The sequence below is a fragment of the Periophthalmus magnuspinnatus genome, chromosome 16 (assembly GCF_009829125.3).
Source record: "Periophthalmus magnuspinnatus isolate fPerMag1 chromosome 16, fPerMag1.2.pri, whole genome shotgun sequence".
NCBI lineage: Eukaryota > Metazoa > Chordata > Actinopteri > Gobiiformes > Gobiidae > Periophthalmus > Periophthalmus magnuspinnatus.
The window spans coordinates 21,632,901-21,649,023 of NC_047141.1; the positions used below are offsets into that span (position 1 = coordinate 21,632,901).

A 16,123-nucleotide genomic window follows, 5' to 3' on the forward strand; every position below is an offset into this window, starting at 1 on the left:
TTTTTGGTGTAACCACAACTAATCATCCTCTGGGGAACAACTGTGGCATGAATTGAATAGCTTGTAGATGTGAGATACCCTGCATGTAGTTTATGTTTTTGTAGTAGTAATTATAGGAGTTGAAGTAGTAGTAAAAGTAGAAGTTATTAGTTAAATTTAATAGGTAGTTGTATGCATTCAGTATACATTCTAAAATATTGGTGTTTTGCCTTTGCTTGTGAATGCTATGCTATAAAATCTCATGCATATGAATCAATTTTCTCTTTGTTTCACCAAACTGCATTGTCAGCATTGTCTTGATTTTTTAACATTAGCTGGTGTGCTCTCATGCATCACAGACCTGTTCTCATAGTGCACGTGGCATTCCACTTACTCACAGTGCATTGAATTCATAACCTTCCTCTTCACTGTGTAACCTTCTGACTGCAAAGGTTGTAGAACGTACATGCCTTAACTACAAGTGCAATAAAATCAATACAGCCTGCTTTGCTTGCTGCACCTCCACATATTCTTAGTACACATTCTGGTTTGAAGCTATTAAATCTAAAGTTACTGCAGGCTAAGGTCATACAAGTGGAGGATTATGAAATGTATCTCAAAAAGCACATTGAGTATCTAGAATGAGAACAAGGGTCCACAGAAACAATTGCGGCGCTAACCTTTATGAGACAAGGACGCCATTATTTTTCTGGGAATAGCTACTTTTGCAGCTGTGCTCCGTGGTCAGTTGAGATGCTAGTACATACTTAACTTTCTAGCTCTACTAAAATACTGAAAAATAAAAACAAACAAGCTAATTTGTGAGAATATAAAAAAGCATTTAAAGGAAGATTGTTTTCACAGAAGGGACATGGTTATACGCAGTTATTGTTAACAAGCTATTTTGGTGTGACTGGAAATGACCACTAGCTTCCAGCCATAATGATCGTATCTGATAATAACTGCAGCATTACAGGTTGCGGCTGTGCTTGCTTACACATTAAAACAATACCCCGCACAAAATGTGAGGAAAAGTGTTGCTACTTATATTTTCAGTTGAATTAAATGCCCACAAAATACGAGTTTAAGTAAAAACAAATAAAAAATGATAAACGCACACAGATCACACACACACAAAAAGAGCATACATTTTACAAGTACATTTTTATATCTCTTTTTTAACTTGAAATAAGGTTAATTCTATTTTGGAAGGTGGCACGTTGTGAGTTAACCTTTTACTTGACGTTTGATTACAGTGTATATTGTATTGGCTGACAGAAGAATGCAATAAAAATAGATTGGGTACAGAGAGAACTCTCGGATGAGCACACAATAGCACAAAGACAGTGATTTGCTGTATGCATGGCAGCCTGCGTTAATTGGCCACAAGAAGCGTTGCTCTTATCTTTGGAGGAGGTTTTGTGTGCTGTGTTCTCTTTTCCAGCACACTGATCTTGCATTGTGCGCCAAGTCTTGTCTGTTTTACGCTGCTGCAGTCGGAGGGCAGGCCGTTCTCTCCATGCATGGCTCACTGCGCTTATGTAAGAGCACTACTTAAACCTGGTTACATCACAGACAGGCAGCAGTGTGTCAGTGGGTCACTGTGCCACACATTGCGCTGTGTGTGGGGCCCTTTAGCGCTTTTGGAGCTGTACTGTTTGTTCTATGCACACACCTACTCAGTCATGTTTGCTGGCATGAACAGCACACAAGCTGTATCTTCTATGAGAATTAGATATGGTATTGCTTTGTTTCAAATCTTACAACTGACCGTGGTCTCCTGCACTGAGACTAACTGAATAAGAGTCTTCCAGATGTTTCAATTGTTAAGCATCCGTCCAAGTTGTGTCGCCATGATACAAAAATTTCCAACTCCATTTTGATACCAAGGAAAAGGCTTCATAATGATGTATGTAATTTTCTACACAAAATAATAGTAATAATAATATATTTGTTTTGTGTAGTGCCTTTCAAGACACCTAAGGCACTTTACATGATGGAGAAAATATGTTTTAAAATGTTTTTGAGCATCTCTAATGTTTTTTGGAACATAGTTTCTTTAATATCATCATGTGGTCTTAGACGAAGACCATTCGAAAACTATTCAGAGAAGGTCCAACTTTATCCTATTTATTAAATTTTCAAAATTTGCTCAAATGAGTATCTGAATAACATTTTTTGACAGCCTTACTTCATAATACCTAATACTAATAGAAACAAGATTTGGCATAGAGTTCTATTTTTTTTTTTTTTTTCAGCACCTATGTTTACAAACTTTCAAATGTGTATTTTGTGTTTTACAGTGCCACTGCTGCGCCTCCTAAGTACCAGTAGGGGGTTCTGTCTCTATCCAAATTCCACTCTAACTACTCATGTATCCTTCTTTCACCTTTTACCCCAGCTCTGGCTCTCCACGTTCCCTGTGCCAGCTCCGCCTCTCTGCCAACACGACCGCCCTTTCCTGTCTGTTCCAGTGGCTCGGACGAGGGCAGGACCGGTCACTCCCCCTACTTTCTCTCTCCCGCTCTCTCTCTTGCCATAGAAACACACACACACACACTGGGAGAGAGGGGAAGAGCTGGAGGTGGGAGGAGCCTAGCCGTGCTGAAGCCGAGCCCCTCTGTCTAGGCTCACAGAGTGGAGCAGACAGCCCCAGCCGCACACACACACATACACTCTCTCCCTCCTCAGTTACATGCACGGTCACACACCAACCATTGCCGCTGCCACTAAACTGACGACTGCCAGCGGGGAGCTCGCCGTGAAGAAGAAACAGGACGAATCGTGAAAAGAGTTTGGGGAAAAACAGGCATCTTGTGGATCCGTAGGATTCTGGCTGCGTGTGGCATCTGGACTTTTTTCTCCTCTGCTCATCCTTCACACCAGCTCTCTATACCTATCTATTTATCTATCCATTGCGGGAGCTTAACAAAAGACAGTGGCAGTTATAGCTCCACATCCTCTTCTCCACATCCTGAGTTGTCTTAGCAGGATAAATCACAGACTGGGATACAGCTCCTGGTGGGATCTCCTTGTCTGGGAAAAGGAACTGAAGAGAGGAAGAAGATAAAGACGCTTGGAATCATTTCAAGGGACATGCTCGGGGCAGCGGAGGAGAACAACAAGTCTGTTTCTTAGTCTGCAAGGAGCCGGCAACTGGATCATTCCTTCCCTCCTCCCTTCATCCTTCTTGTCTTCTATCCGTGCTTTCCTCCTCTCTCTTCAATTACCTCCATTGTTTCTCCTGTATCTTCCCTATGCCCTTTCCCTACCACTCTGGATCACCTTGTGTTTGTGGATGGTCAGGACTCAAGTGAAGAATGGTTTAAAACAATTACGAGACGACTAGACTGGCTAAAAGTGTACCCCCAAATCCTGCCATACTAACCACCACTGTGTGCATTCTTGTCACAGTACTCTTTTACACCAGCAAGAAGAAGAAGGATTCTTGTTCGGCATCCTCTCTGCTTTTAAAGGATCCAGTCCAGCCAGTCCTCCAGCTTCCAAATCTCCAGCATCCAGGATCTTCAAGAGGATTCCAGCTACATGGGAAAACGTTTGGAACAGCAGCCAATGTACCCCCACTACACCTACTACTACCCCCACTATCTCCAGACCAAGGTAGGCATGCTGATTCCGAATTATTTCATGTATACTCATGATAACGATGAGCTGTAGAGCCATTGTGCCAGTTACAAGCTTGGGTAAGTAGAGGGGTGGAAGGACTTTTGATGCACAGGGCAGTATGCAAATTAAGCTACTAGGGGTTATCAAACAGTCAGCTCATTGTGACAGTTCAAACCTGGATACATGCAGAAACTGTGTAAGGAGGGACAATTGGCATAACAACCAATGAATTGTGTTTAGGAGGAAGATAAGCACATCCCAAGGCCTCACTGGTATGCAGGACTAAAAAAGATTTGTCATTAAACTGTGTGTACCCCTCAAAATGTGGCGGTTCGGCACAACAAAGCTGTGGAGACTTTTTCCTCAGATGAATTGGCAAAACATTAAGCTGTGATGTGGAAGATTTGGTGTGGCAACTCCAGAAATGAGATGTGTGTCTTTTTATCAAAGTCACAAGGTGTCACATGCTATAAAATCAATTCAGAGGGAGTATCCAACACTATTGAATCAATATGCAAATCACTGTATTCTTTGTGGTGTGTTAGATGGGTCTGGAAACTGCTGAATAATCCTTTTTTTTCCTTTTCTTTTTCATTGTATTAAAACTACCAATTGGTCTGATGGTGCTTGTTTTCATTGCTTCATTGCTCTCTATGGATTACAAAATTTCCAACAACAAGATTCTGTCCTCTAATACAGTTAAAATCCTAGTCTGCTGTCATTCATCTGGCTTTACCCTGCGATTTTTCTGCTCAGAGCACTTGACCCCTCTGTCCCTTCTCTGACCCACCAGCTTTAGGTTCAAGTTCAGGGCAATGGGGCCCAGTCACCCCTCCCTTACCCATGCTACGTCCCCTCAGCTCTTGTCATGCAACCACCAACTCAGGCACTACAGCCCTCATCACTGGCCATCCCCACCCCATATTCCCACAGCCACTCGCGATGATGGCGTGCTATAGACATGATTGATGAAACTTGAGTGTAATGTATAGCTGCAGATATGAATCAGATAGAGTTGGGAAAGGCGATCTAGAAAGGAAATATGTTTATTTTAGCGCTCACATGCACACAGATGTTTCACACACTTGAATCTTTACCACCAAGCAACACAAAATGGATCACTGCCGTTGTATTGATCATGCTTTTTATTGTATGGCCAGCCATTTGTGTTGTTTGTCATGATTCATTTGTTTTTATACATGCGATGTAGGAAGGTAGTATGTCTACATTTTATAAGACAGAAGAATCAATACTGAAAAGGACAGAAAATAGTCTTGTTTTACATGACGCAGATATGGTACTGTGTGTGGTCATTTTACTTCAGGAATATTTTAGGCATATACTGTTTATTTATTTTTATTTAAATAATTGCAATTTTTATTTTAGGAATCAGTAATCATGATTGAATATCTTTCCCAATGCACTGAATCATCAAGTTGAATATTTTACCTGGATTTTTTTTCTTTTTTTTTTTTTGCCTAGTGGGGTCACCTGCTTGTTTCCATAAGTTAAGTAACAATGTGGAACATTCCAAGCAAAACATAATTTTATTATATTATTTCCATGAGACAAGCAGGTTACGGACCCTCCACCAGAAAGTTACACTGTACACCTTATCCTCTGCTTAAGTTGGGAGTCTATAATGCTGGTCCATAGGCAGACCTGAAGTATACCCTTGACAGTGTCAGTTTGTCGCATAGATGGATAAACTTTCAGTCTTAAATTAATCCACTACATGTGATTTGCCCTTTCACTTCACACATTAACATGTCTGATGGCGGGGACAGGAGAGGACGTATATGTGCGGTAGCTCAGTTTTACTCAAACTACCGCACATGCTACCGCACATGTAACTTTACAGGTCATCCAGGATGTATTATGTATTATGACAATAAATATAAGTTGTGTTGTGTTCACAATACACAATGTGTCACATTGATAAAAAGATTGTGACTGTCACCTGACAAATTACAGTCATTATTAAGAGTGTTGTTATTTTCCAATATAAAATATAAGCCTGTTCACTACTTAATAACTTTCATAACACAAACTGTACACTGTAATGTTGTTAGAATATGATTTTTGTGTGTGCGTGTTTGTGTGTTTATATATATGCTTTTACAATAACTAATTAATTAAAGTAAAGCATATACTCCTATCTCTCAGAGGATTTTGTTTATGTTTTTTTATGTTGTTACATGAGACTTCATGGTGGTGTTTTTTCAAATACAACATTATTTGCTATGATTTACTGGTTGTTTTCCCCACCAGAAAACAGATTTTGAAATTCTTTGACACGCCTTGCACACATCTATGTTAGATTGACTCCCTGGTTTTATTCACATGCGTCAAAGCGTTTTATGTGTACAGATGTCACTGTGTCACTGTGCTGTCTGTTTCTCCATGATTTATCTCTGCCAGTTCAAGGTCATTTCTCAAGTATCTGCAACAGGCATGCGGCCCACGCCATCTCTTCATTTCTGCCTCGCCATCTATCGCCACATCCCTCCCACCTTTCCATAACCTCTAGCGCTGTCAAGGTCAAATCAAATTGGATCCTGGCTTCCCCCGTGTGTGTCCCCATCAGTGCTGTGGTTGTTTGCCCTCCACATATCCATATATAAAAGGTGTATATGTGTCCACTCTAACCTGTGACTGCATCTGAGACTTTGTCAATAACTGCTCTTGCTCTGTGTGCTGGTGGCTGCAGGTTTGACCCCTCTCAGTGCAGGTCACCATCAGTTGGATGCATGAAGCTTGTGGTATAATTCTCTTCTATATTGGTATACATTGTATTTAAGTGTTATTGACATTAATATATTATATACAATTTAGAGTACTGACTGGTTCATAAACAAATAAAAATGCATAGATAAGCAAGTAGGATCTTTAATGAATGCAGGTGGCTGGCAGCAGGTGACTTTTTCAGGATGTTCGTCTGCACAATGGGAGCATACAATAGAAGTACATGAGTTGCGGCCTTCACAGGTGTTGTGTGTGTTCACTGATGTGATTGTAGATTGAAATGGAGTCTGATTAATCTTGTCTCCAGAGTGGTGGCTCCCCTTTGAAATCAATCATCTGTATGTAGCTGCTCCATTCACTTTCCAAGGGCATTTAAATAAGCTCTTATGTTATACATTGACACACATTTAGCCAAATAGAATATGTCATTATCCTAATAATTATATCTAATGGTCAGATTGCTGTAATCATTTTCCTTTAAGGGCCTGGTTCTTCTCTTTGAGTCTCGCTGTAGTTATGTGAACACAGCGGTTCTAAGAACCCGTTTGGATTTAATATGTAAGCCCACACAGCCCATTTTTGCACAAAGCCAGCCATGAAATGACTGGCTTAAACCAACAATACTTATCCATGACAAAGTGTGTGTGAATGTGAGGCTATTAAACAGAGAATTGCCTTGGTTCTGCCTCCATAATAGGCTATAGGTACAGTTAGTGTACATTAGCCCATGTGAGGGGAGGGGCTGGGCCCCTTATGTGAGCCGGGTGCTCTTAATCATGCTGTAACAGGGTTTGAGGGGATCGCTGCTTGGGTTAATGTTCAGGCACAGATGTACAGTTGTGTTTTCTGTTTGTTAAAATGTAACCACAGGCTACAACCGGTTGGGACTTTGGCCTGAGGAGTCAAATCTGTGATGCTCACACTATTGGTAATATTCAAATAGTAGACTTTTAACTGTTGTCATTTGGCGTCTGTGTTGTCCATCTGCATGGTGTAGCTGTCCACTGGGGGTGCTCTGCTCGTCAAAGGCCACTAAAACCTCTAATTAGATCTAATAAAAATGCAACAAATGAATGTGGGCTGTGACTGCTGTTGCAATGATCATGTTTGTTAAGTAGATCATAATATACTAATGCATGGACAGTGACCCTTATCCATCCAATAGATCTAGGATATTCTGGCACAAAAGCCAGATGATTTACGTTCATTTGATGTTTGAAGTTCTTTGCTGAGGCTTCTCATTCACCTTTTACTTTGTTATTTATTTCTGTAGTAACCTAATTCAAAACCATGCCAGTTTGTCCTTGATGATGAGCTAGCTGAGTGTTTTCCTTAAGCCTCTGATGGTGACTGACTAAGGATGTGGAAGTTTCTTGATAATTACCAAGAGCATGATAAGAGGCAGCTTAAGGAAAAAAAGTCACATTATCAACCGAGCGATCATTAGTTTGCTGCTGATCAGTGTGCTAATACGCTCAGTGGCACACAAGGAGTTTTAATTAGGCTAATGAGAAACAGCATTCAGCTGATATCAAAGTAATGACACATGCGGACACGCCTGGACATCTAAATAGAATATTCAATCACTTCAAAAATGAGCTTTTCACATTCAATTACTCTCTATTATGCACTAGATAAATGCGGTCAGCACTCAGCTTAGCACTAGTGAGTAAACACTGGGGAAGGTTGACTGAAGGAAAAAGACCAAACATTTACAGGACACTGGATACTTATCTTTTTTCAGTATTTTCTGAAGTTACATGCATTATAGCTTATTAAAATTCTATATCTAATCATTATCTTCACAATAGTATTAATAAAATGCTTTCAAAGGTAGTCATCATGTCATGTACTTGTTACTGAAGCCAAAGTGTACAGAGTCAGCATGGTCTGAAGGTTTTATATCCCTGCATGCATTCTGCTTATGCCCTGCTTCTCCTCACACATCTGCCCATTTTACAGCCTCCCTTATTATGGCATGGTTGTTGCTGTTTTAAACCCAGCTATTCTATTGGTGTGCTTGATAACGTCATGTGCCAAAATGGAGATACGACAATGGCCTTATGCTTCTTTCTTCTAATGCCTGACCAAATACACTTGCCTCATTCCCACTGTGTTCTGGGCTCTGACTCTCGGCCTGTCTTCTGCCATCTGTTCACAATGCCGGGCCTGGGTAGTTTTACAGCCTAAAAGGGACTCTCCTAACCACCCATATATGTTCATTTATTATTCTCTGTGGGCTGTGCTATTCTTGTCCTCATACAGCGATAGTAGGATACTGACCAAAGCTGTGCAATAAGAACAAAGTTATTAATAGAAACTGTAGCACATGAGATAATTTAAAACCATTGAAGCTTTGAAAATTTAAAACTATGAAAAACAGTTGTCTAAATATAGAATAGCAGATAGAAGGTTGTGCCGGGAAGGACATGTGAGCTAAAACCTAAACCAAATCAATATCACTGCACGCTCTGAGCATTAAAGCATACATTAAAGGCTCAGGAAAAGTCAAACAATGAAAAAACAAAAGCAGTTCTTATCAAGCCATCTGTAACCTATATGTAACTTTTAACTAGGCAATAGTATAAACCGACATCGTTCCTCACATAATTTAGTTAACAATTTATCATTTAAATTATGTCACAATCTTATATCGATGTAAAATTTTGAATTGACTGAATAACATTGGTTAAAAGAGTTGTATTGACAGTCCATTGCCCATACAGAGCCCTGTGAATAATATTAAAAATCAAAAAGGTGAAAGCTGATTTGTTATAGAACCCACAGTGGAAATTGAAAAAAGAAAAGAACATACGGTTGTCCAGTGAGAAATAGCTCAGCACAAAAAGAGATCAAACACAGAGCGACACTTGAAGCAGAGTGAGTTGGAGGTGGGGTTCACGGAGTAATGGTGCTGCTGCATTTTTAATAGTTGGCCACTTTGGAGCGACCCTTGTCTAATGGATTCCCAGCCTCTTAAAGCTCCTGTCAGAGCCCTCTACCTCCTCCAGTACACTGTAAAAATACTGAGATCTTAGCCAGCTTCCAACGGTCCCAATATACTACATCCAGTGAACTAATAATGTCTGGCAGTGAACATAATTCCCCGTTAGTAACGCAGATGTTTTGGCAAATTCACCTTGGAGCTAAGTACAAATTTTCAGCAACAAATATAAAACACCAGAGGCTTAAAAATGTCTATGTCATGACTGTTTAAGAATTACACATCCCTGTATTAGTGAGCTAGCCTCTAGAACAACACGGTAAGTGCTTGACAAAGACTTTTATTGTGGGATAAAAGTAACTGGCAAAGAGCACAACCTTTAACCGTTGGCTATTTTAAGGCTTTCTCTGAGTAATTTAGTGCGGCCAGGAAAAAGAAGCCTAGTTAGTGTTTAGAGATAGGGAGAGATCATATTGATCTCAACCTTTAAAGCAACACGAATCAGTAGAAGAAAATGGACTAGTTTGGAAACTGTGGGTTTTGTCTGAATGTTTCAAAGGTTAGAAGTGAGTCAGAATATATTTTTGAAGAATTGTGTAGATTGTTTCTTGTCTTTGTGTGTGGTAAGAACTCTCCTTACTTAATTATTACCTTATTTTATTTATTTTTTTTATTTATTTTAAAAGAAAATTGTATACCTTTTCTGATGGACAGTCCCCTATCAGTTTTCCTCCATGGAGAACGCACATCTCCATGGAGTGGTGTATCTCCAGATCTTTACTCTTCTGATGTAGCTCACTGATTAAATATTAATATTAGTGACATAGTGATTAATGGCCATTTTAAGCACTATTTGAGCAACTGGCTTAGTTTAGACTTTTACTATAGGAAACTGCAGTTACCACCACTGTCTTTTGCTTTGTCTTCATGGCAGTTATACACAGTAAGTATTCTAAAAGTCAGTGCTTCTCTGAATTATAACGCATGCCTCTCTATTATACACAATTTAACCTAGCATAATGAGGAGGCTGATTTTGTTTCTTAGTAAATGATTTTTTGTCCACCAGAGCTTGCTTGCTTGCTTTATTATTGCACACATCTCTCCCTGCAATTTAATGATCTGTAATGAATTCAGCATTTAATTAGGCCGTCATCGCTTATGAACATTCACTGATTAATTTTTGAACTGGAAGAGAATGGCAAGATGTTGTAAATATTTAATCAGATATTTAAACAGATGATTATGAACCTTACTTGGAAAACATGTACTGCATTGTTCTGCATTTACTTACTGTACAATTTACAATATTGATTTGCCACTGGGTTTCTGCCATTTTTAAGCCTTTGCTATTGTTGAATATATGAAATTTGGAAATGTTATTTATTCTTACGTTTTGGCTTTTCTGAATCTAGAATGGGCAGAATCTAGTAAAAGTATATTTTATAAAGAATGGGTGATCACTTACAGTAATGCACTTTATTTGATGCTTTTCAGACACTACCCAGGCAAACTATTTCCAGAGTAAATTATTGAGAAAATTATGAATAGTACGTATTCATTTCAAAGAAAATTTAGAACTGCCACTGGGGATCTATCATTTTTAAGCCTTTGTTATTGTCAAATATATGAAATTTGGAAATTATAATTATTGTTACCTTTGGGCTTTTCTGTCTCTAGGATGCCTTTTCTTTTTTCTTGGGGCAACAACCTTTACTCTGATTTGCAACTTATACATACTTCCTATTGCTCTGAGCCATAATCACATATTAATTAGGATGTGTAATGCTCAGTCTATTAAGTCTATGCATGGAATTTTTCACATTTAATCTATTTGAATATGAATAAACCAAACTCTGTTATATTCCATTGTCCTCCATTGTTAATCCATGATGTCAGTGATGTGGGGATTTGGCGAATGCATTTCTTATTATCGTTTCTCATTCATTGTGTGAGCTCCCCCGTGGTTCTATGGCAGTTCTGCGTTGGTGGGCGAGTGATCCTTACACCAGGGACCAGCCAGATAATTGAAAGAATCGCCTAGAGGGATTTGCCCCACAATGTTGTTCCTTGTACGACTTAGCTCAGACTTCCTCCGTTCAATCTCCAATCCTTTTTTATTTTCCCACTCTTAGGTCTTGAATCGGAGTATGCAGCCGACTGGTCAGTTAGTAATTTGTGCCCTTCACAAAAGTCATTATTTTTCTGACTTCATATTTTCACTTAAGGTTGTCAATAGAGCTGGACCTGCCTTCCTTTCTGTACTGGAGGTTAGCGTAGATCCTCAGACTCGCCTTTCACTGAGATAATTCACCTCTTCATCAGACATAATGGTGCATGCTGGGAACATTATTGGGCTTTATCAGGGCTTAATGAACACTTGACTCTCAGTAAGAATCAACCATCAATTCTAGCCTTTTATTTATTATCAAGGGGAGCTTCTTGTTCAGGGTAAATGCTCAGACTCCACATATTCAGTTTTCTCCAATCCGTTTAGCTACTTGTACTGTTTCTAAGAATTGATCACCGTTGCTATAAAGGTGCACTTTGTAATTTTTCCATCACCTGCTCTTCTCCATGGAGATGTTTGCTTGGCTAGAAAAGTTCCATAGTGTACTTTTAATGTAAGTATTGCATCTAGAATGTGCAGACTCTATAGTACAGTATATTTCATAAAGAATGAGTGATCATGTACAGCAGGTGTGTCAAACTCATTTTCACAGAGGGCCACATCATCAAAATGGTCGCCAGATGTAACTGTAAGATAAATGTAACCAAATGTAATGTAAAATAAATGCAACTACTTTTTCTATATTTATTACTTATTCAAGTTACAAATATTGCATATGGATTTGCATAGATATGAAAAAATGTCTGTGTAACTGTGTATCTCCTGATAAACTGATATTTTAAGACAGTCATACCTTTAATTTACTTTGTCGCCGGCCACATAACATGACCTGGCGGGCCACATTTTGCCCACGGGCCTTGAGTTTGACAGATGTGATGTACAGTAATGTGTTTTAATTCATGTCTTTAAAACACTTTCCAGGCAAACTATTTCCAGCCTCAACCATAGCTATTACGTACCAATCAAGATGCAGAGTAAATTATTTAGTAAATGTTGTATAGTACGTATTCATTACAAACTCAAAGGCAAATTTAGAACTGCAATAACGCAACAATTAAGTGTAACATAAACATAAACTGTAAGATAAACTTCAGTCATTTGCAATCCCCTTTTTGTCTTCTGTACAAAACTGTTACAGAGGTAAATAGCCCTCTCTTCCCGCCCTGTTTCTGCAAAGTACATAAGAAAACAGTGTTAAAGTCTGTAAAGCCGCCACACTGTTTGCTCGCTCAGACACTTTAGTCGGGATTCACACAAACTCTTGTCTCCAAGCCAGAGGTGCCTGCCCGGGCCAAACATCTCCCATTCCTGCTAATGAAATCCCTGCGTAGACTAACCCCCCCCCATCACCACCACACATTCACACTCACACACTCACACACATACAGCCTCTACCGTCCCGCGGGAGGATTATCCAGTGAAAACACTCCTTTTGTTGGGCCCCAGTCAAATTACTTTTTGGGGGTGAGCGTTTATTTTTTATATCAGAGTTATCTAATATTTGTGTGCGGCACGCATGTCAGCTCAGTTCAAATATAGGCTGTTGTGATTACAGGGAGTCTGTCCAAAGTGAATGGTCACTAAAAACACTTGAAAAAAAAAGCTGTGTGTCTTTCCCCTGTTGGTGAGTGTGTCTACTTACCCATGCCAGTGAATTGCTAAAGATAGTTCCACACTCATTCAAAATAGTGTGTTGGCAGGCTGCTGTGGTGTTTGTGGTGTTTCAGCTTGACATTTGTGATTAAGGGCAGCAGCACTTACAAACATCAACATAGTTTAGTTGCACTTGTGTGGTTGCACTTTGCTCTGCAGTCCAAACGCTATGAAAGCTCTGTATTACTGCATTAATAAAGGGTCACTGGTTCAGGCGTTGAGAGGACCTGCTTCAGATTTTGACAAGTGCAACACCTCTCGCAGTGAAGGTCAAGTGGCTGAGCAATTTAGTGCAAAAATTAAGCCAATTAAGTGTCAGAACATGAGGTAGCAAAAAGAGGAGTCTGGATGAGAAATAAACATGTTACTGCCAAAACAAATGTTCTCTAATGTAATATTTTAAAGTGTTTTTCTTATTATTTTTACACTGGTTAACTAAAAATAGGACCAGTCTTCATCAGCAGCAAGGTTTTTGAATTTTTATCTGATTTGATGCTCACTGTAATACACATTCACCCCCAACTGTCAATCTCAAATACATCCTAATGGTTTCTTTCTTAACATGATCTTGTGGGTAATGCATTTATAAAGAAATGTATATCTTGCAATGATAGCGAATCCTAAGAAAAAAAAAATTAAAATCTTGATCCTTTATGTGGTTAGCTGTTAAACGTGTATACTGCACATATCTGGCCCAATGTAAAGGTGTTTAAATCAAGGAAACCTTTGACTTGCTAATGGACGAACTCACCAAAAGCTAGCCAGGCTTTTCTGACCTTTTAATTTTATACTTTCTGTGCATTTGCTGAGTATATCTACCATCCATCACCGCTGCTAAAGGATATTGACATCTTGTTGCTTGCAGAGCTGACTTCCACAGCTTCAGAGCATTTATCGAATCAAAACTTTGTCTTCCCTTGACACGCAGCTCTTCTACAGTTGTAGTTAAAATTTTATACTGCAAGTTTGAAGAGATCCTGCAGGGCAATGTTTCATAAAATTATATATTATGCCCACAGCCAGGTAAAGTAAAAGTACCTTGTAACTATTCACTAGTCCAATCCAACAGACAGACAAGTGTAGTTGCTATTGTGTGTATTTTAATACGTACTGATAATGCACATTGCAATGCATTTCTGCATATTGCGTAGATTCATGTATAATTCTGCATTACATCTGTGTGAATAATTATTTTCTGGGATAGCATCTTGCAGTCTGGGCAGTGGCCAAAGCGACGAGGCACACATTGTTAAGCCTCTCTTCATTCACACTAGTGGCTGCCTCAGAGACTTCCATTCTTTCTCGAAGTCATGTTCCCTACAAGTTCTGGCACATAACTGGAGGTGCGTGTGAATTTTGGGCTTGTGCCGGCGGAGACACAAAGAGACGACGCTTCCAGTGCTAAAGTGAGAGATAAACACGCGTTAGAAGAAGTAAGTGGGCATGTGAGCGTGTGCGTGTCTTCGTATGTCAAGGGTACAGCCAGCTTTGTAGTGGAGTGTTGATTTAAGTGGAAGTGGGATAAAAGCATGGCAGACAGTACCGAGGCGTGCTGTACCGTGTGGCCTCTCAGCACTTCTCTTGTGTTCGTGACAATAGTGAGGAGCTTGTGTTAGGAAATGTTGCATGTACAAGTACTTCTGCTGCTCATATTATTGGAACAGCTGTGCTGTTAAAATACAACCGTTTTACTGACTGTAGTGAGGATACTACATAACATGTTATCACATTGTTATGTTGCATTTTATTGAGGTGATTGGAATGACAGCAGCTCAGTTGGGAGAGAGTTTGTCCTCTGAGCTGAAAGTTGGCAGTTTTAATCCAGCTCTCAAATATCGTTGGTAGAGCAGTTACCACTGCACTGTACTGACCAGCTCCTTTGGCAAGACACTAAAGCGCCTCATCCCCACTGTCTATGTGCACCGTAGCCACAGTACTTGACTTCAGACTGTCTACAATTATATTTTATGATTTAAGTTAAATTTCATTATTAACATTAGCTTTTACTAAAGACTAAAGACCACCTTTGAAATTTGAATTTGAGGTGTCTATTAAATATTTGTGCTATTGCTCTCCAGGTTGCAGGTTCTGTCAAAGGTCTAGCTACACACTTAACATTTCTCCAGTTACAATGTCTAAATGTCTGCTTTACTGTGTTAGTATCCCTTGAAAAGTATGACTGACTGTGGTAAAAATAACACTGAAACGGGATTTTAAAAGTTGATGAGCATAAGCGTTCTGTAACTGACAGAGAGGCAAGTCTACTTGTATAGCACCATCCATTCCCTTGCTCTTAAATATTCAACATCTCCAGTTTTTATATTGTCCATTCATCCGAAGTAGATGCACTAGTAACTAGTAACAGTTAACCGTTGCTGTATTAATAGTTCATAATTATGCTTTCGCTTGCTTCTAGTTGCTTGTCGTTTGTGCTGACCCATCAGAAGGAGCAAAGACATTTGTCTGCGTGTGGCACAGCAGCAATCTGCATATTTCATTGATTTAACTTCCTGTATGAATAATTAAGTCCCTGGGAGCCATATATGTTTGGGCCTTTGTATGCAGATGCTCTGTTGTAGTACAACGCTTTCTGCATATATAACAGTATGTGCAACTGCAAGCATAGTTAAAAAGAGTGGACATGTGTTTGAATTTGCAGAGGCCATTTTGACGTTGATTAAACTGTACTTTCTATATTAAGATGCCCTTAGAGCAGATTGTGAAAGTGCAGTTTTATGAAAAGCCTGACATTGTTCTTGGACAGTGCTTATTTTTGGCTGCGAGGGTGTTTCATTTGTATTGTCTTTGGATCGTCCCTTGACTTTAGTGTTACTGACTTGTTCCAGGGTTTTTGTTGCTGGTAAGCTGCAAAGAATTTCACAAACTCATGTTAAACATTTTCACTTTTGGATCTTTTGTCAGCTCTGGATTCTAACTCCCTTTGCGGCAGCGCTTCGTGCGTGAAGCAAGCCAGATGTTCCATTAATTTTTGAAGGCAAAGTCGACAGATGACAGGAAAAAGGAATACAAGGAATGCACTAAAGGT

The 16,123-nt window shown here is 39.4% G+C and overlaps 1 protein-coding gene across 1 annotated transcript in view; it reads left to right on the plus strand.

Annotated features, from left to right (window-relative positions):
* The first annotated feature begins 2,626 nt into the window (after window positions 1-2,626).
* The window catches only part of LOC117383375 (RNA-binding motif, single-stranded-interacting protein 3-like), a 118,277-nt gene continuing 104,780 nt past the window's right edge, over window positions 2,627-16,123 (plus strand). Inside the window, exon 1 of the mRNA XM_033980539.2 lies at window positions 2,627-3,600. Coding sequence (XP_033836430.1) covers window positions 3,526-3,600 — 75 coding nt within the window. The 5' untranslated portion in view covers window positions 2,627-3,525. The remainder of the gene's footprint in view (window positions 3,601-16,123) is intronic.